Genomic DNA, 21,473 nt, shown 5'->3' on the forward strand with positions numbered 1-21,473 from the left:
TCTGGAGCGCTCAACAAGGTTCATAATGGAGAAAACTGATCCAAATTGGAGGCTCTAAACACTGGTGTGCTCTGAAGTTATAATATCGAGTCCTAGGGTACCTCATCTTAAGCAGACGTGTGCCGTGCCAATATGATATTGGGCACAAGTGGACCTCAAGCCCACAATGACTTTGCAGCTTCCTCTCTGTGTATTAGGTAAACAGTATTCTGCCCTCTGGCTTATTTAATCCTAGCACGGGCAATAATTTTATTCCATAGCAAAGGAGATTCCTGTGCATTCCAAACTATGCCATGACAAAAATTCTATTGTTTGTGCCAAAGAGAGATTTGGCAGAGCTCATTTCTTGTCAGAAACCTCGAAGCCACAGGCCATCCTCTCTCTGCACTACACCACTTGCTCTAAGCCTTGTCACACACAAGGCATGTTTTCCTAAAGTAAATCACAATGCTTGCCCTCTAGACATTTCCCTCTACAAGACATGTTAAGCCTGCAGCTGTCAGAAATCAGCCCCAGGCCAGGCACAGTAGTTCATGCCTGTAATCCCAGCATTCTGGGAGGCCGAGGCGTGTGGATCACTTGAGGTCAGGAGTTCGAGACCAGCCTGACCAACATGGCGAGACCCAATTTCTGCTAATGAAAGAGCTGGGTGTGGTGGTGTGTGCCTGTAATCCCAGCTACTCGGGAGGCTGAGGCAGGAGAATCCCTTGAACTTGGGAGGGGGAGGCTCCAGTGAGCTGAGAATGCGCCATTGCACTCCAGCCTGGGTGACAGAGTGAGGGAAAGAAAGAAAATTAAGAAAAGAAAGAAAAGGAAAGAAAGGAAAGAAAGAAAGAAAGAAAAAGAGAAATCAGCCCCAGTTTCTCAAGTATGGGAGAGCTAGGGAAACCAAGATAGCATGAGAGTAAAGTGAGCAGTGAGCAGGACCTCTCGCCTAGGACTAAAGGGCATCCTGTCCTGTGTTAAACAACGGTTTAAAAGATGGGGATGTAGGGGGATGAGGCGGGCTAGTTTGCAGTTCACAGTGCATCTCAAGCTCAGGTTCACCAGGTAAATTATTTCCCCCAGATGTTTCATTGCTATTCTGTGGATATGTGGATATGGAAAACACCAGGAAAAGAGAGGCAGCTGCCTCCTGCCCTGTGGCCAAGAAGAGTTTGGATCTTGTCTTCTTTCAGACCTGTGCTTCCTATGACACAGACTGTCACTTTGAAGAATTAAGCTTTTGTGTGAAATGACCAGGGATCTAAGAAATAGAAATGAAATGAGTGAAGAAAAAGTGAAATAGAGGTAGAACTACAAATAGAGACACACAAAAGAGTGACAGAGGGCATGCTTGTTTTCCTTCTGTTTGTTCAAAATGGACCTTTTCTCTCAATGGTGCATTGACTTACATTCCCCCTCCTGTTTGGCTTGAGATCAACAATCTACTTATGTATGGCTTTAGCAGGATGAAAAATATCTACTACAGTCATTTTTACCTTCAAGAAGCATGGGTCATTTCAATGTATACCCTTGGCTGTGTTTTGTAATAATTTGCACTTTGTATTGTTTTAGATTTTACAGAACTCCTTTCCAATGAGTGATGGCAAAATATAGAGTACTTGATTTATTCAAACAGCATGACTTTGAGGAAAAGCATATTTTAGAGCACTCTGTATGAGAGTCGGAGAATTTGAAGCCCCAAATTAAATCTCATTGTTTACCATGGGAGCCCCAGCATAAAGTAGGTGCTTAACAAAAAGTAGTTAAGTAAACGAATGAAAGAAATATCCCAGTTTAAATACAGTTGTCCTGCACACGTAGGGCTGTATCTGGAAATTTAGTTCTAGGAAATTACAACCACCTACTCATTGCCAACCGACTGACAATGCTAAAGGAAACAGCCTTTTAAATAGTCTTTTGAAAAGACTAGGAGAAAACTTTGCACTGAAAGAGTTTAAAAGTTCAGGCAGTTTTAAACACCAAAAACTTGGTTCTGTTACAATGTAGGGTCAGGCTGTCTGGATATGATGTTTGCTTTCTCTTCTGGTAGCAGCATTTAAAGCAATTCTGCTCTGCACGCATCCCATGATGTGCCCAGTGGTTCCCAGCTGCAGTGGCTTAAAACGCCTGTTCACAGGCTCAAGGAAGGCGCCCTGCCAGCCTCGTCAGAGTCCCTGCTGATGCTGGGAAAGGCACTCTCCCCAAAGAGCATCAGAGGAGAAATGGCCGCCACTGTTAGAGCTATTGTTATCTTCTGATAACATCTGTGTGGTTGGCAGGGCCAAGGAGGGGAGTATGTAGGAAGCTGACCCAAGAACAGAGAGAAAGAGAAAACAACAATTTCCACAGCACTGAAGCAATTAGATGAAAACTTCCTGAAAACTAGTGGCTCTTCCGACGCCTGTGTGTGTGTGTGTGTGTGTGTGTGTGTGTGTGTGTGTGTGTGTGTGTGTGTGTGTAGCAGTGAAGTGCTGGAAGACCACTCCTCCTGGGAGACGCTTCCAGCCCCTAGGGCTACACTGTTACCTATTCAAAAGGGCATTTCCCCTTTGAGAGAGGGAGGCCCACAACTTTTCTCTCATCTAAAACACAGATCCGAATTAGAGGGGCAGTTTGAAAGCCAATGCTTTAGAAAAATTAATGAATGAGACATTATATGTAGAACTTTTAAAAATTTCCCCCGTTTGTTTGTTTTGATAATTTTCACTGAGGAATGTAAGCATTTTTTGGTTGAATAAATGTAGTTAGGTCCAATTTCTGAAACATAAGGTAATTTAAAAATATAACAGATTATAGTAATGGAATCAATGTCACTGTTAGTTTTTACTTAGAATACACCATCTATTTGAACACTAATATGTACATTTTTTTCAGATTTTAACAAAGTATGTATTTTAATTCTTTGGCATTTAAAGGAATGTGTTTTCCTGTGGCAAGAACCCAGTGTCAGAATTATTAGCCAATACTAAAAACAATGAAACACGCCACTTCTTGCCAAGGTGACATTCAAAGTTGCTTCCTGCCTCCCCCAGCCCCCCAAAAAAGAAACTGACGGACAATACCTTTGCTCAGGCTCCTATACTCTCTCTTCCTCTCCCCTCTCCCCCCTACATCTCATAAAGGCCCTTTATTGACTGTGCAGTGTTATACACATAGGAAATGTATCCTTGTGTACCCAGGGTATTTTTTTCCGTTTGTTTTCTCTTCCAGCATTTGATTACTGGCTAGTGAACTGTTTGGGCCCACAGAGATCTCTAGACCACCAGCTCATGTATTTGAAAGGCATCTGTTTATTTTGAAAATGCAAATGTGGCCTACCTCAAAGACTGACAGGCAAGAAATGACCCACTGAGTGGGGGGAGAGGTTTCCAGTCTGGAGCCCTGTCCCTCCCTCGATCACACCAAGACCACTGGCTGTCAGAACCACTTAAACCTGCTCCTGGAATCTGAGTGAAGAGCCCACAATTAAAAATGAGCAGGCCTATCTCTCAATAATTAGCCAGGCAGATCATTTCTCACTCAGTGTTTAAAGTAACGATGAGGACATTTACCAAGGACTCTGAGCCTTTGAAATGGTGGCTCCTAGACTGAGGGCTGCCTGGAGGAGGGCCTGATAACAAGGACACAGAGTTCCTAATGGTGGCCGCTCAGTCCTTAGGAGGAGAAAGCCTGGGAAGGTTAATTCCCTGACTTTGATCTCTGTCAAGGCATACCAGCAAGAATTAATTTACATTTCAGATGAAAAAGGTTGACAGCATGAAAAGGCATCTTGTTTCTGGTATGTGAATGTGCCGTAATAGATCGGGAATTCTGAAAGGAAGTTCTGAGGAAGCTAAAGGGATAAGCCGCACGGCTGCTTTTATTGGGAAGGAGATGAAAGGAAAACAAATTTCAATATGCGCTGCTCTGTAGCAACATGTAGGCCAAATGCTTCCTAAATTTCAAGGGCTGCTCTTTTAAAAATGTATAACATATCTTAGCAATCTTAGCAACACCACTTAAGAAAATACTGTGGGCCAGAACTAGAAATACAAATGCATTCCACAGAATCTAAATTTTCAATGAAATGATTTGAAAAAATAATAAATTAGAGAATAACCTTAGAAAACAACCGGAAATGGTTGTGCTATGATAACATCCCTAAGCCACTTCCTGTAGGCTCCTAAAGCGGGGAGCTGCTGTATCTGGGTCTCGTTCTACTCGGAAATGTCCTAATGGGACGAAGAGAGGCTTGTAACGAGATTATGTTTGGGGAAGATCACGACCCCAAACAGAAAAGTCAGAATGAGTTGCTTTGCTTCTTAGATAAATGCAATTATGCCTTCAAATGTAAAGATAGGGAAAATATTCCCAAGTAAAGGTAAACTCCCCATAAAATTGCAAACATTGCTACCCTATTCATGCACCTTTACCACCAACACAAAACCAGCATACCAATTCCTGTCCATGGTGTTGGCCGAAGGGCAGATGCTGTCTGCCTTTGCTCTGGCTGCCGCACCACTTCTTAGAGGGTAGAGGTGGTGTTGGTGCCACCTTCATGCCCATCTAAGCCCCCTGCAGACTCAGTTAATGGAAGTTCTCAACATCACTTGATAGGCAAGAACACTTAGGCTGCAAGGCTAAGAAAGGGGAGGCGCTCGCAAGGCTAAAAAAAAGGAGGCGCCCTTAAAGAAATGTGTTCTCTAAAGTTCCGCTGGGTGCTTGCAAGGCTAAAAAAAAAAAAAAAAAAAAAGAGAGACACCCTTAAAGAAGTCTGTTTTTTATAGTTCCGCTGAGCAACATTATCCTTCCATGGTAGCTACCCCATAGGTGCTCCACTGAAAAGATACAATTATCACTATCCTGATAGTATGATGATGACGCAGACCCATTTCTGTTTTACAGCAGTGTTCACTTGGCATGAACAGAGTGCAAAACAGGGAGCACTCTAAAGATGATTTTCACTTAGGGAAAATTGTATTTATGATTCCTAATACTGAACTCAGTGGATCAACAATAAATACGCTCAAGAAAGTTTAAATTTTAAAACGCATGTTGGGCTTTGTACCAAACTGTAAGATCAGAAATCAGTTCAGTACCTTCGTTTAATGAGAGACTCTGTGTGTGTGTGTGTGTGTGTGTGTGTGTGTGTGTGTGTGTGTGTGTTGAGAAGCAGGCAAGTAGGGAACAAATGATGTGCTTTGAGTTCTCTCTTAAGCTGTAACAAGAATTGCATCCCTCTTCCTGAGGCTTTGAAGTTGTAGAGCTTAGAATTCCTAGGGGATGGTGTTAAAAGTTAACATTTGCATTTTAATAGCACCCTTTCCACCCAACTATTTTAGTTTTGAATGAAGACATCAGGCTTCTACAGTGGTCTAAGAGTTCTGAGAAGTTTACTTGGAGCCAGGTTCTGGGCAGGGACCTCTTTGAAAAGGTTGCAGCTATTTTATTTAAGAGTTTACTTCAAGCTCAGCTGTATGTGAAATCCTATCTCTCTCTCTCTGCTGCTGAGTCTACCAGCCTGGCTCTTTCTCTCATTCTGTCTCCAATTTCTTGTGGCTCCTGGAGCTCAGGGGACTGTTTCTTCCAGATCCTCGATTAGGAGTATGCAGTTTCAAATGAGGGAGGGAGCCCAGGCTGGCAACCACAGTGGACACTGCCATTTGCCGAAGAGCAGAGTGACTGAAGAGCCAGAGTGGGGACGGATGAGTCAGAAACCAGAGCTCACACCTCTCAGGCTGCCAAGGGCACACTGAGCCACAGAAGCCACCATGTGCTCATGCCATGGGGCCCAGAGGACCATGATAGCTGCATATAGGCCTGGATTTGGGAAACTCAGTTTGCTGGGAAACCCTGAGTGATTCCTCCTCAGTGATGCTGAGAGAGAGGTCTTGCATATAATTAGAGAATTCCAAAATGGGAAGGCACCTTCCGGACCTTTTTAACCAGTGCTCTCATTTAACAGATGAGGGACATGTGACTCCAAGAGGGAAAGGGTTTTGTTCAGGTGGCAGCATGCGATGCTGACTGTATCCAAACGGCCTGTGTTCAAATGCTGGCTCGGCAACTAATGAGCTGTGTGAGGGTGGACAAGTCCCTTCACTTCTCAGTGCCTCAATTTCCTCCTCTATAATATCAGGTATACAAGAGAACCCAGTCAGAGCATCCTTAGCCAAGCATGGCAAACAGCAAATGCTCATGCTCACTGTTAGCATCAAAGTTATCACACAAGGAGGATTGGAACAAACACTAGGACTCCTGTCTCCCAGAACTCCTGACTCATTCCAGTGCTCCTGAATTATTAACCATTCAGCTTTTCTACACTCATAGGAAGTTAGTCACAGAATATTTTCAAGTGGACACTGTGAAAATGATGTTTTAATTACCTGCTTGATTATGAGCAGCAGACTCACTCCTTCTGTTGCTTATTTTCTTAAATTTCCTCCGAGCATCATATCCTCTCCAGGCTAAAAATATAAAACCATGTGCTAGGAATGATATTCATTTAAGAACGTGCCAGAGAATTGATATAAGCTGTTTTCCCCTCCAATCTATTGCCCGTCTCATCCTCCCTCCTGCTTTCTCACTGAACAAAATAAGCAGAGGTATGTGAGCTATGGCGAGAAGAGAGGCCTCTCTGTTCTCACAGCTTGGCTTTGAAGATGCTTCTGAGGGGTTGCTTTTGTTCAGGCAGTGATTTCCAGAACACTCTGGGTTCCACTGATGAATCACGTGGGACCCCTACCCCAGGTGAGATGGTTTCCTGTCATTCTAATCCCTGGAGAAAGCCCTGTCTTCAAGACTTGGGGATATGATACAGGGGGAGGGTTTTGGGAGGGATGGTAGAAAGGAACTGGAATAGCTTGACCCTTTCAAAATCTGTTATTTGGGAGAAAAATATAAACATGAAAGTTGAAGAAGAGAAAGAGGGGAGTCGAGGGAAATAATAAGTAGCACAACATTGTCATTTGCTGTGAGTGAATTCTGTGCCGAGAGGTATGCTGAGGGAGAGGAAGATGTGCAGTGGGAAGGGAAAAGGCAGGGAAGAAAGGTGAAGAAAGAGAAAAGAGGAAGGGACTCTCTGGGGCAAAGGTGGTAAGTCCTTTAGATACAAAACTGGGGCATTAAGCCACCCAGAGGAGCATAACATCTCTCTTTGTTCCTTCCATCTCTGAGCATCACAACTCTCCAAGTTGCTGGGTGAGCTCATGAAGTCCAAAATCGACTGAGGCACATTAGGATTCTGGGTTATGAGATCATAAGGGAAATCATCCAGTTTGTTCAAGATCTGGTGCTTTCATAATCATGTGTCAATTGCACAGAAACTTAAATGTTGTGTGTAACACTAATGACACATATATGTAAACAGAGTTACTGACTAGGCAGGGCACATGAAAGACATTAGCAACCTGTCCCCTTGGTTTATAAGTTCCATCTGGACTAGAAAACCTTCTGGAAATGACATTAGTAACTCTGGTACAGAACACCTCACCACAGACCTGAAGTGTATATTATCTCAGTCTTTCTGGGAGATGTGGCACATGTCTGTGTGACTGGGGCTTTACATCATTGGTCCATTTATACTGCCACTATCTATCTTGCCACTTATGTTGTAAAGACATGTTTGCTTACCTGCAAGCCAGGGACCATGGCAGTTGCTGGGGCTCAGATAATAATTCCCCAAAATATGCTGTTTGAACTTCAAACTTAGAGCACCTGGGGAGCAGCAAATGCAGGGAAGGACTTTCTCTGAACTCTCCCTATCTATTAAAGGCTAGCTCCTCCAGAAGATTTTCAACTGTGTGAATCCCTTCCCCAGATCGCTCATCAACCAGGGGAAATTGATGCATGCCCCAGGAAGGAAAACTGGAGTAAATATCACCCAGAGGTCAGATGAAGTTTGTTCCAGGCTATTGCCTGTTCTTTAGGCCCATTGATTTCCCCCGAAAATCTTTTAATCTTCCCTTAAAATTATCTACATCTTCCACTTCCCTCTCCCCTATACAGAGGGTATTTAAGCTTCAACCATCTGGCCTTTGAGTTTCATACTTTTTATGACTTGCATGTTAATAAATTTGTATGTCTTTTCTCCTGTTAATCTGTCTTCATCAGTTTGTTTTATAGACGCAAATTATCAAACCTTCAGCACACAAAGTTTCTTTCACCCCTACACAGTCTTGCTCATGGCTGTGATTTCAGCACCTAGCCTGTGCAGTAGGCACTTGATACACTTTTTTTTTTTTTTTTTTTTTTTTTTTTGAGACGGAGTCTTGCTCTCTTGCCCAGGCTGGAGCACAGTAGCACAATCTCGACTCACTGCAAGCTCCGCCTCCCGGGTTCACGCCATTCTCCTGCCTCAGCCTCCCGAGTAGCTGGGACTACAGGCACCTGCCACCACGCCCGGCTAATTTTTTGTATTTTTAGTAGAGACGGGGTTTCACCATGTTAGCCAGGATGGTCTCGATCTCCTGACCTCGTGATCTGCCCGCCCTGGCCTCCCAAAAGTGCAGCGATTATAGGCGTGAGCCACTGTGCCCAGCCTGCACTTGATACACATTTGTGGAAGGAAAGAAGGAAAGAAGGAAAGAAGGAAAGAAGGAAGGAAGGAAGGAAGGAAGGAAGGAAGGAAGGAAGGAAGGAAGGAAGGAAGGAAGGAAGGAAGGAAGGGAGGGAGGGAGGGAGGGAGGCAGGGAAGGAGGGAGGGAGGGAAACCACTTAGAAAAGAAACAGTTGAGTATTCCCCAGTACTTAATGACATGCCAATACCCAGAGCCAGAGCAGTATTTATGAGAACTGGACCATTTACCTGACTGGATGGCAATGGCTCCCTTCTCTCTCTTCTCTCTGACTCTTTTGTATCTCCTGGCTCCAAGCCACCCCTTGGTATATGCCTGTAGCACAACCACTCTGCCTATGACTTCTTGAAGTAGCAAATTTAATTGCTCAACATGGTAATATTTGAGAAAAACCTGAAACGAGACATTATTTTTAACATTATATATGGGTTCCTCAACAGAAATTCACTCTACTACAGCATATTCTAAATGAAAATATTAAAACAATGATATAAATAAAGTTTATAGTGATGTGACTTATGCTCACATTACTGACTTCATGGGGGTAAATACAATTCTCCTTCTAAGATTGAGCCAATCCTTGATAATTGATGTAAGCAGATGATGAGGTCAACAGGGTTTTAGTGATTCCAAATGCTCTCCAGGCCTGTCTCATGTCAGTCAGGAGTTCCATTTTCTCAGTATGAGCTCTATCTACTCTCTTTCCCCATAGCCTCTGATAAAGGTGCTGACCAAGAGGAATGACCCAGTCAACAGTGGAAGTTCAGAGGGTGAGGTACCTGGATGATCCACAGTGATCTAATTTCTGCTGAGTAGAAGCAGTGTTGCCATCGACAATAAGGCTGAGGCTGGTTTTTTAAGGCAATCAGGATGGACCATAAAAACCTGGGATCCTATGGGGACGTGATGTTCTCCCAAATGAAAAGCTACAGATGCTGAGACTAATAATCAGGCTATGTAGCAAATAACTTGAGTCCAGTGAAAAAATGGACAAAACTCTACTAGAAACTCACCACTGCCATTGATATGATTTGTGTATTTACATGTGGTATTGGAATAAGCAGCACTGAGAAAAGAAACATTTTTAAATGAGCTCAAAGATTTCATTCTAGAAATGCTAAATGTCTCTCAAATTACACACAGAACAGGAGGCAAACCCTCCTCCTCTACTCCCTAAGGTCCCCAACCTCTTGACATAAGACCAGCAAAGATCATTGTTAGGCTGGGGTCTTGTTTGCTAAGCTACACAACTTACAGAGCCATTCATGCCAGTGACATCACTGACAAGAGACAAAGAAATCATATGGGACAATTTGAACAATAAAGAACAAACTACCTTTGTTTTTCCCAGCACCCAGTGATCTAATCTGGACTTTTCCAAGATAGCCACACAGCTCTCTTTGCTGGCAAGAGGTGTTTGATGTGCTCTGAATGCCAAGTAATAATACCTGCAAAATAAAAGAGTTTAGTGAAGCATTTTCAGTCATCATTTGAGTCAGCATAGTAGAATTACTTGGGGCCATTGACACACCTTGTTTTTTAATAGTAAATATTTGTCGAGCACCAAAAATAGCATAGTAGGTAGTAAAAGACACAAAATTTATATTTATTAACTTGGCTCTTACCTACTTTCATATGCTCTGCAATGTGTATTTATTTCCCTTTTGATGTTGCTTTGTAATTCATATTCAGTGCATACTTGGTGTCTAATGCATGCAAAATCAAAATATCTAATCCTTTTAGAAAGCTGAAATGTAGACAACTTCCCTAGTGAAAGTAGTATCACTATTATAAAAAAGAAATTCCAGGCCGGGCGCGGTGGCTCAAGCCTGTAATCCCAGCACTTTGGGAGGCCGAGACGGGCGGATCATGAGGTCAGGAGATCGAGACCATCCTGGCTAATACGCTGAAACCCCGTCTCTACTAAAAAATACAAAAAACTAGCCAGGCGACGAGGCGGGCGCCTGTAGTCCCAACTACTCGGGAGGCTGAGACAGGAGAATGGCGTGAACCCGGGAGGCGGAGCTTGCAGTGAGCTGAGAGCCGGCCACTGCACTCCAGCCTGGGCGGCAGAGCAAGACTCCGTCTCAAAAAAAAAAAAAAAAAAAAAAAAAAAAAGAAATTCCATTGTGTATATTTTGACTCCTTTGCAAAGTCCCATCTAAAGCAATTTGTAGATAGCAGAAGTGATCACAGCCTAACACTACTGATTCTGTGGAGGGATTCATCTTACTCAACGTATAGAGGAGGTGTGTTTTCTTGATACAATCATGAAAACCACATTTGTTTTCTTACATTACTTCATTTTACTGAACTTCCAAACTTTCAGATGAAAGAATTTCAAAGAAAAACATTGTAAGCACGGAAAAGTATCTTTTTTTTTTTTTTTTTTTTTTTTTTTTTGAGGCAGAGTTTTACTCTTGTTGCCCAGGCTAGAGTGCAATGGCACCATCCCGGCTCACTGCAACCTCTGCCTCCTGGGTTCAAGCGATTCTCCTGCCTCAGCCTCCCGAGTAGCTGGGACTACAGGCGTGTACCACCACATCCAGCTAATTTTATGTTTTTAGTAGAGATGCTGTTTCACCATGTTGGTCAGGCTGGTCTTGAACTCCTGACCTCAGGTGATCCACTGGCCTCGGCCTCCCAAAATGCTGGGATTACAGGTTGGAGCCACCTTGCCCAGCCAGGAAAAATATATTTTCCTCACCCATCCAAGTTCACAGCTGAGGCCCCTAGAACAAGAGACGGATTAACAAGAGAAATACATACAAATTCATTTAATGTCAGTTTTAAGTGACACAGAAGCCTTCATGAGGAAATGAAAACCTGAAGAAACAATTAGACTTGTGTATTTCTATGCCAGCTTTGATGAAGAAGTAGATAATTGTGGAGAAACAGACTTGAAAAAAGAGTTTATTACCCTAATGGTAATTAACTGAGGGAATTTAGCAAGACCTGTTTGTTCAGATTCTTCTCTTCGTACCTGTGTCTTCAGAGATAAGAATGTTCCTTTTCTTTGGGTATAGGAACAGTAGCTTTCACATGTGGGTCTTATGACCTGCTTCAGGGCAGAAGGGCAGGAGAAGGTGAGAGTGACCTTACTGCCTCTGCTATTTTCTCAAATGCTACAGTGCCATATTTTGGGGTAGTGTGTCTTTAAGTCCATCGTTACCAAAAGGGTTTTTTCCTCCCCTTTCCTTTCTTCTCCTTTATTCTCCCTGTTTTTTAAAAATATAACTTGCTGAGGCACCAGGCATAGTGGCTCATTCCTATAATCCCAGTACTTTGAGAGGCCAAAGTGGGAGGATCACTTAAGCCCAGGAGTTGTTTGAGACCAGCCTGGGCAACATGGTCAAATCCCATCTCTGCAAAAAATTTAAAAAATTAGCCAGGCATGGTGACATGTGTCTGTAGTCCCACCTACTTTGGAGGGTGAGGCAGGAGGATGGCTTAAGCCTGAAATTTGGAGCTGCAGTGAGCCATGATCATACCACTGCACGCTAGCCTGGGTGACACAAATCTTGTCTCAAAATTTAAAAACATACATATATATAAATATTTATTATATATTATACATATAATATATATTATATATAACTTTTTAAATATATTATCCTTTTAGAAAATCTCACCTTAGTTTTTCTTCAGAAAACTTGCAAGGAGTTTTTTCTCTGCTCTTTGCTGCCATCTATAATTAAGTTCAATCCCTTGATAACTTTGAAATAAATTTAATTTCTTTGTCAAAGGATTTTCCTGCCATTCCTCAAATAAGACTAATCTGCTATTTTGAAATTACTTTTAAATATAGAGCTGGTTTTACTTTTTAAAATAATCACCAAAATGTGAACGATATCCCTCCCCCCGCCAAATATATCCATATCTTCCTGTTTACGGAAGAATACGGCTACCTAATCAGTACTTGACTCATTCAACTTTATCTTCCGGCTACAAGATTATTTTTCAAGTTAGGATATAAAGCTGAAGTTTCTGGAAACATTTGCATTCAGAAACCCTGGGGCTGTTTCCAAGGCTATGAAAATCTGTTTCCACCTTTGGGGAGGAGGGGCAATGCTCTCTGAACCTGAACAGTGGCCAAGACCAGATGATGCTAGATCATTTGGCAGAACCCAGGAACCTGCTCATAGCAGATATCTTCCAGAGCTAAGTGGGAGGAGGGACAGCCAGGAGTCAAGCTTAGACCTTTCTCTGGACAGTTCATGGCATCAGCATAGATTCTTCAGCCCCAGGTTCTCCCCCACCGTAGTTTTCGTTATGATTTCTCTGACTTGGCTTTGGCCACAGCAAAATGATTGTGTCGTGGAGCACACAGAGATGGTGGGAATGGCTGGCAAATCTATTGCAGTGAGAAAAGTCAGTGGTAAAATCAGGATTTCCTATACTTTTAGGACCAGACATTTACAACATGGGCTCCACTGGCTTTAAGTAGCCCAGGCTTGCTTATGGTGAATGCTCAGTGTTACTGGTGATTAAGTATTTAAAGAATCTAATGAATGACCAGCACCTTGAAAGATATAAGAGGAGTGCAAGATATGTTCCAATTCACCAGTCAAAGATTTATACTTCTTCTTCAGACATCTGTGGGTGGTTTTTTTTTTTTTTTTTTTTTTTTTTTTAGCAACTGTTAGTTTCTAAATGGGCAGAATGTATCCTGAACATTCATATTAGAACTTAACTTTGGTTTTCAGTCCATCAACCAAAACATCTTAATTTATTACGATAATAATATTCATATCTAGCTTAGTTAAGAAAGAGTTGGGTAACAGTACTGTATGTAAAGAGGTAGTTTTCAAAATATAGTGAAGAAACATATAAGTGACATATCTATAGTAATCAAGTAAGAAAAGCATAATGTATTTCCTTCATGGAATAATTTTGGATTCTAGCAGGTACCACGGTGATAAATCACTTTCAGCTCCTGTGTACTTCAATGTAAAGGCTAAACTGAAAGGGACCAAGCCAAGAGGGTCATCAGGAAGGGAGAGTTTTCTGGAGAGATTCATTTTATGCCTTTCCTGAAGCAGCATGATGAGTTAATCAAGCAAAAGATATGCAACAGCAAAATAATAAATGTAAAAGTCTAGAGAATCTGCACACTTGAGGGCATTGCAAAAAACCAGACTTCCCTGAACTGCCTCTTCTACGTAGAATTGCTTTTACATATTGGAGTCTGAGCACTGAGTTCAGAGTCAGAAGATCTCTGTCTCTGACTGTGGGTGAGCCACTCACCTCTCTGTACCTAACTTTCTACAGGTGGGAATAGGAATCAGATAAGTGGTTATTAACTCTTATCTTGGGTAGGGAGAAGGACATGGGGCTCAAGGGTCTATGAAAGTCTGGTAAAAGTTATACACATTCTATCTTGGAAAATGCTCTTAACACAACACATTGCATAAAATGTCAAGAAATCCACATTATTTTTCTTTTTTCTACCTTTTTTTTTTTTTTTTCTTTTTGAAACACAGTTTCACTCTGTTGCCCAGGCTGGAGTACAGTGGTGTGGTCTGGGCTCACTGCAACCTCTGTCTCCCAGGTTCAAGCAATTCTCGTGCCTCAGCCTCCTGAGTAGCTGGGATTACAGGCATGCACCACCACACCTGGCTAATCTTTGTATTTTTAGTAGAGACGGGGTTTCGCCATGTTGGCCAGGCAGGTCTTGAACTCCTGACCTCAAGTGCTGGGATTACAAACAGGTATGAGCCACCGCACCTGGCTCCACATAACTTCTGACAGCCCTCAAGGACCAAAGAGCACTTCCTGCTGCAGAACTTTATGGAAGACATAAATTTCCCAAGCCTTCATTTTATTAAAACATATAAGCTATCGAGGCCGGGCGCGGTGGCTCAAGCCTGTAATCCCAGCACTTTGGGAGGCCGAGACGGGCGGGTCACCAGGTCAGGAGATCGAGACCATCCTGGCTAACATGGTGAAACCCCGTCTCTACTAAAAATACAAAAATCTAGCCGGGCGTGGTGGCGGGCGCCTGTAGTCCCAGCTACTCGGGAGGCTGAGGCAGGAGAATGGCGTGAACCTGGGAGGCGGAGCTTGCAGTGAGCTGAGATCCGGCCACTGCACTCCAGCCCGGTCGACAGAGCAAGACTCCGTCTCAAAAAAATAAAAAATAAAAAAATAAAAAATAAAAACATATAAGCTATCAAAATAGTATATATCCAGTTGAAAAATATCTGCAGGGCGTGGTGGCTCAAGCCTGTAATCCCAGCACTTTGGGAGGCCGAGACGGGCGGATCACGAGGTCAGGAGATCGAGACCATCCTGGCTAACATGGTGAAACCCCGTCTCTACTAAAAATACAAAAAAACTAGCCGGGCGAGGTGGTGGCGCCTGTAGTCCCAGCTACTTGGAGGCTGAGGCAAGAGAATGGGGTGAACCCGGGAGGCGGAGCTTGCAGTGAGCTGAGATCCGGCCACTGCACTCCAGCCTGGGCGACAGAGCGAGACTCCGTCTCAAAAAAAAAAAAAGAAAGAAAGAAAGAAAAAGAATAATATCTCTATTCAAAAAATATCATTTCATTTTCTGTCTAAAATGTTTTGTTGCATGAAATGCCGGCTGTTCAAGGAAGAATTTTTTTTTTTTTTTTTTTTTTTTTTTGAGACGGAGTCTCACTCTGTCGCCCAGGCTGGAGTGCAGTGGCCGGATCTCAGCTCACTGCAAGCTCCGCCTCCCGGGTTTACGCCATTCTCCTGCCTCAGCCTCCCGAGTAGCTGGGACTACAGGTGCCAGCCACCTCGCCCAGCTAGCTTTTTTTGTATTTTTTAGTAGAGACGGGGTTTCACCGTGTTAGCCAGGATGGTCTCGATCTCCTGACCTCGTGATCCGCCCGTCTCGGCCTCCCAAAGTGCTGGGATTACAGGCTTGAGCCACCGCTCCTGGCCTCAAGGAAGAATTTTTAAATGTAACAGGCAAAGCAGTTTGGGGAGTATTAGCAAAAGCAGCAGGCAACTAGAGATACCTTCTCCTGCATTTAAATTATGGAATCATAAACTGGAAGGATCTGTAAGATTCCAGGATATGTTTGTTTTATATTGCTGTATAACAAATTACTTCAAAATTTAATGCCTTAAAAACAGATATTTGGCCGGGCGCGGTGGCTCAAGCCTGTAATCCCAGCACTTTGGGAGGCCGAGACGGGCGGATCACGAGGTCAGGAGATCAAGACCATCCTGGCTAACATGGTGAAACCCCGTCTCTACTAAAAATACAAAAAAAAAAAAAAAAAAAAAAAAACCTAGCCGGGCGACCTGGCGGGCGCCTGTAGTCCCAGCTACTTGGGAGGCTGAGGCAGGAGAATGGCGTGAACCTGGGAGGCGGAGCTTGCAGTGAGCTGAGATCCGGCCACTGCCCTCCAGCCTGGGCGACAGAGGGAGACTCCGTCTCAAAAAAAAAAAAAAAAAAAAAAAAAACAGATATTTATCATCACACAGTTTCTGAGGGTCAGGAATTCAGGAGCATCTTATTCCTGACCCAGGGTCTCTCATGAGATTCCAGTCAAGATGTCAGCCATGGCTGCAGTCATCTGAAAGCCTGACTGGCACTGGAGGATCCATTTCCAAGGTGACTCACTCACATGGCTGTTGATGGAAAGATTCTGTTCCTTGCTGGCTATTGGCAGGAGGCCTCAGCTCCTTGCCACATGGGCCTCTCCAGGGGACTGCCTGAGTCGCTTCATTACATAGGAGATGGCTTCCCTCAGAACAAAGGATCTCAGGGTCGGGGTGGGGGGCAGAGAGGGAGAGAAAGAAAAGAATTTGCAATGTGTTTTATGACCTAGGCTTAGAAGTGACATACTCTTGTTTCTTCTATATTCTTCTATTCCTTAGAAGTGAGTCACTAAGTCCAGATCACATTCAATGGGAGAGGAATGAAGGGGGGAATACCAAATAATTTCTAGACATATTTTAAAGCCACCACAAAAGATCTCTCAAGCTCATCAAGTCTTCTGGCTAGTAATGATAACAAAAACCACTCTTAATGATATAAAATGACTTGGGGCCGGGCGCAGTGGCTCACGCCTGTAATCCCAGCACTTTGGGAGGCCTGAGACGGGCGGATCACAAGGTCAGGAGATCGAGACCATCCTGGCTAACACGGTGAAACCTCATCTCTACTAAAAATACAAAAAATTAGCCGGGTGTGGTGGTGGGCACCTGTAGTCCCAGCTACACAGGAGGCTGAGGCAGGAGAATGGCATAAACCCGGGAGGCGGAGCTTGCAGTGAGCTGAGATCGCGCCACTGCACTCCAGCCTGGGCAACACAGTGAGACTCCGTCTCAAAAAAAAAAAAAAACATGACTTATCCAAGATGACAGATTAAATGACAGAGGCTAAAATTATTATCCAAGGTCACTGATGTCCAGGTCATTAATATTTTTAAACAACTGATAAGACTCCAGCTAATGAAGTTTAATTTTTGATGCAAGGGAAAAAAAACAAGAAAGAGTCAAGTTAAATGCTACTTCTTGCCAGAAAAGAAAAGACTGACAAATTTGCCTACAGAAAAATAAAATTTTTCTAACTGAAAAAAATTGGAGATTTGGGAGGAATTGATCTCTTTTAGCTCTTTAGCTTTTGTTTGTTTAGATATAATGGGTTTTCCATGTTACACTTTATTACGCTCTTTATAGAGAGGCCCCAACAAAATGCTGTTGTTCGGAATGTAGACACATCCCTCATCAAATCAATGGTGGTTAATTTCTTGGCCTATGTAACTAATTTAACTTGAAGAGTATTACCTTTGAGGGTAGAAGGGAGCTTTCATTTCCCCACATTCTCCTTTCTTATGTTCTTTAGTGCAAATGAAGACAAATCTTTGGTAAGACAGAGTAGAGAAAGAGACTTTGTTAAATGCACCACAGTTGTCCCATGAGACCTGGTCCATGTCAGCAAAAACAAGGTTTGTGGTCTTTGCTCTGGCTCCACTCAAAAGAATGTGAAGGACATGAGTCTGAGAAATTGTAACGACCAAACATTGCTTTTCCAGGACAGAGCCAGAAACAAAGTCTATCAGGTCTCCAGGAACTTCCAGGCTTTCCGCCAGAGGAAGCAGGACCTTAAAGAGAAGACAGGTAGGAGAGACTGAGGGCACTATGGAGAAGGAGTAAAGAGGGAAGGTGGCCCTGGACTCTATTCAACATGAGCTCTGTATATACTGAAAGACAACTTAATTATGGAGGAAAAGAAGTGTTTAGAAATTTTGGAATCTTTGTGTGTTCCTGATCAGTTGTCAGATTATTTCTCAGGTTATTTTATTTCATGTAAAGAACTAGTACCTGACCTCTTTCAACACAACATGGGTAAAACTGAACTGAACTGAACTGATCAGACTTCAGACTCTACTACCACATGTTGAGAGCTACCACCTAGGCAGCTAGAATTTATAGGACAGAAAACTAGGAGAGAACTAAAGAGAAAGAGATCTGTGGAGGATATCCTCAAGCATTCAGCAAAGTACTAACTGGGACATGCATACGAGGAAACTATCCAAGGCTGGAAAGAACCATCTGAGAGGATTAGAGGGAACAGTGCCTGGTGCTTACAAAGGGCTGGCAATACCAGCTGCTTATGCCAGCCTGACCAGTTGACCTCATAATTCATAGGACAATAGAGTACTCAGAAGGATCTTACTTCATAGTGAGGAAATATTAGTCATTAACACAGCTCTGGTTCTACCTAACAAATCTTTTTTTTTTTTTTTTGGAGACGGAGTCTCATCTCTGTCTCCCAGGCTGAAGTACAATGACGAGATCCAGCTCACTGCAGTCTCTGCCTACCAGGTTCAAGCGATTCTCCTGCCTCAGCTTTCTGAGTAACTGGGATTGCAGGCATGCACCACCACACCTGGCTACTTTTTGTATTTTTAGTAGAGACAGGGTTTTGCCACGTTGACCAGGCTGGTCTTGAACTCCTGACCTGAAGTGATCCACCACCCCGGCCTTCCAAAGTGCTGACATGTGTACATGACACATTTACCATGATATGCCATATTCTGGTTCATAAAATATGATTTAATAAATTAAAAAATATGTGGCCGGGTACGGTGGGTCATGCCTGTAATCCCAGCACTTTGGGAGGCCGAGGTGGGTGGATCACGAGGTCAGAAGATTGAGACCATCCTGGCTAACATGGTGAAATCCTGTGTCTACTAAAAATACAGAAAAAATTAGCCGGGTGTGGTGGCAGGCGCCTGTAGTCCCAGCTACTCGGGAGGCTGAGGCAGGAGAATGGAGTGAATCCAGGAGATGGAGCTTGCAATGAGCCCAGATTGCCATTGCACTCCAGCCTGGGTGACCAGAGCGAGACTCTGTCTCAAAAAAACAAAAACAAAAACAAAAAAACCATATTGATGCCCATTCACAGAGATTCAGATTTAAATTGGTCTGGGATAGAACTCAAGTATTATCTCAAAAAAATTAATTAATTAATTAATTTAAAAATACTCAAGTCACACAAGTATGTTCTCTAGCCACAGTGGAATTAAATTAGAAATCAACAGAAAGATATTTGGAAAATTCCCAAATATTTATGAAGGGACTTCTAAATTACCCAGAGGCCAGAGAAAAAATCAAAAAGGAAATTGGAAAGTACTTTAAATTAAATAAAAATGAAAATACAATGTATCAAGATTTGTGGGATACTGCTAAAGCAGTATTTAGAAATGTCCAGTGTTAAAAACTTACCAGAAAAGAAGAATGGTCTCAAATACATGACCTCACCTCCACCATAAGAGATTAGAAAAAGAAGAGCAAATTAAACCCAAAGTAAGCAGAATAAAGGAAATAATAAAGATCAAAGTAGAAGTCAATGAAATAGAAAATAGGAAAGCAATTGATGAAACCAAAAGCTGGTTTTCTGAGAAAGTTAATAAAATTGGTAAACCTCTAGCCATACAGATCAGAAAAAAAAGAAAGGAAAAGAAGAAACAAATGACGAATATCAGGTATGAGATTGGTGATATCCTATAGTTTCTATACATATTAAAAGAATGGTCAGGGAAATATTATGAATGACTTCATGCCATACCATAAGCTAAAGAGAAAAAGCATATGATCTTAATAAATGAAAAAAAGCATTTGACAAAATCCAACATCTAATTCTTATTAAAAATTAAAAAAAATTAATACTCTCAACAACCTCAAACTAGGAGGCAACTTTCTGAATCTTGATTTTTAAAAGATATCTATGAAAAACTTACAGCTAACACCATATTTAATGGTGAAAAGCTGAATGCTATCCTCCTAAGATTAGGAACAAATCAAAGCTGTCCACTCTCATCACTTCTATTCAACATTGTACCAGATGTCCTAGCCAGTACAATAAGACAAAAAAATAAATAACATCCATGTTTGAAGGGCATAAGTAGAATTGTCCTAACTTGAAAATGACACAATTATTTGTGCAGAAAATCCAATGTAATCTACAAAAAAGCTACCATAACTAGTAAGTTAATTTAGCAAGGCTTTAGGATAAAGATCAATATACAAAAATCATTGTACTTCTATATATTAGCAACAAACAATTAGAAATTGAAAATGAGGCCGGGTACCATGAAAATTACTCCTGTAATTCCAGCACTTTGGGAGGCCGAGGAGGGCGGATCACGAGGTCAGGAGATTGAGACCATCCTGGCTAACACGGTGAAACCCTGTCTCTACTAGAAGTACAAAAAATTAGCTGGGCGTGGTGGTGGGTGCCTGTAGTCCTAGCTACTCGGGAGGCTGAGGCAGGAGAATGGCATGAACCCGGGAGGTGGAGCTTGCAGTGAGTCGAGATCATGCCACTGCACTCCAGCCTGGGCAACAGTGCAAGACTCCATCTCAAAAAAAAAAAAAAGAAAGAAAAGAAACTGAAAATGAAAAAATATATTCGTAATAGCATTTTAATGTAAAATAAATAGGGATAAATCTGACAATGTGCAAGGCCTGTACACTGAAAACTACAAAACATTGGCTAAAAAAAACTAAAGAAGACCTAAATAAATGGAGAGAGATATCATGTTTATAGGTCAGAAGAATTCATATTGTTATTATTTAAGTAAAGCAGATTACCCTCTATAATGTGGGTGGCCATCATAAAATTAGTTGAAAGCCTTAAGGGAAAAGATTGAAGTCCCGTGACAAGGAAGAAAGGGATTCTGTCTCTAGACTTTACTGAGTCTACACAACACACACACACACACACACACACACACACACACACACACACACACACACACACACACACCCTACTGGTTTTGTTTCTCTGGAGAACCCTGATTGCTCTCATGTAGGCAAACTGAGGACACAGAGCCAACCTTGGTGATAAACTTACAATATTGCGAAAGGTAGAGGTAAGTTCTGTGCAAAACTATAAATGGTAGAAGGTTGTTTTTAGTGACTTCCTTCCCTATCATTTCTGTTCTCTTTGTTCACTGACTGCCCAGGTTCCCCATAGATTTGGGGGCTTCCACACCGCACACTGGGGATCTAGGACACCTCAATCTCGTTGTTCCTCCTCACACTCACAAACAGATGTTCCCTGCCGTGTGTCAAAACTCTCTATGCCTGGGCATTCCCACAGGGCTGTCTGTGCAAGGGACTGGCTGGCTTCTTTAGTAAACATTTAGATCCTGAGGGGGAGCTTAAAATCATTGATAAAAACTCTTTCTTTCTACAGAGGAGAAAGCCAGAGAGAAGGCAATTGGCCCAAGATGAGAAATTTAATAAGTGGAAGATCTGAGGCTTACCCAGGTCTTTTAATTCAGGCTTCTCTACACTTAACAAACCTTCCTAGCTCTTCCTGTGTGCACCTGGTATTTCTGACTCTCTAGCAGGGACTTTTGATGCTCCAGCACCTTTCACCTCATTAGAACTCATGAGTGTTTACAGATATCTGGAATATCAAGCTTTTGACTTAAAGTGT

General features: G+C 42.5%; 1 protein-coding gene across 1 annotated transcript in view; it reads right to left on the reverse strand.

Annotated features, from left to right (window-relative positions):
- Positions 1-21,473, reverse strand: part of MYO3B (myosin IIIB) — a 502,779-nt gene that overhangs the window by 158,024 nt on the left and 323,282 nt on the right. The window contains exons 26-28 of the mRNA XM_010377618.2: positions 9,877-9,988; positions 8,771-8,933; positions 6,351-6,431 (exon numbers count right to left, since the gene is read on the reverse strand). Of these exons, the coding sequence (XP_010375920.2) occupies positions 6,351-6,431; positions 8,771-8,933; positions 9,877-9,988 (356 nt within the window). The remainder of the gene's footprint in view (positions 1-6,350; positions 6,432-8,770; positions 8,934-9,876; positions 9,989-21,473) is intronic.

Source organism: Rhinopithecus roxellana, chromosome 14 (genome assembly GCF_007565055.1).
Source record: "Rhinopithecus roxellana isolate Shanxi Qingling chromosome 14, ASM756505v1, whole genome shotgun sequence".
In the NCBI taxonomy this organism is placed as follows: domain Eukaryota; kingdom Metazoa; phylum Chordata; class Mammalia; order Primates; family Cercopithecidae; genus Rhinopithecus; species Rhinopithecus roxellana.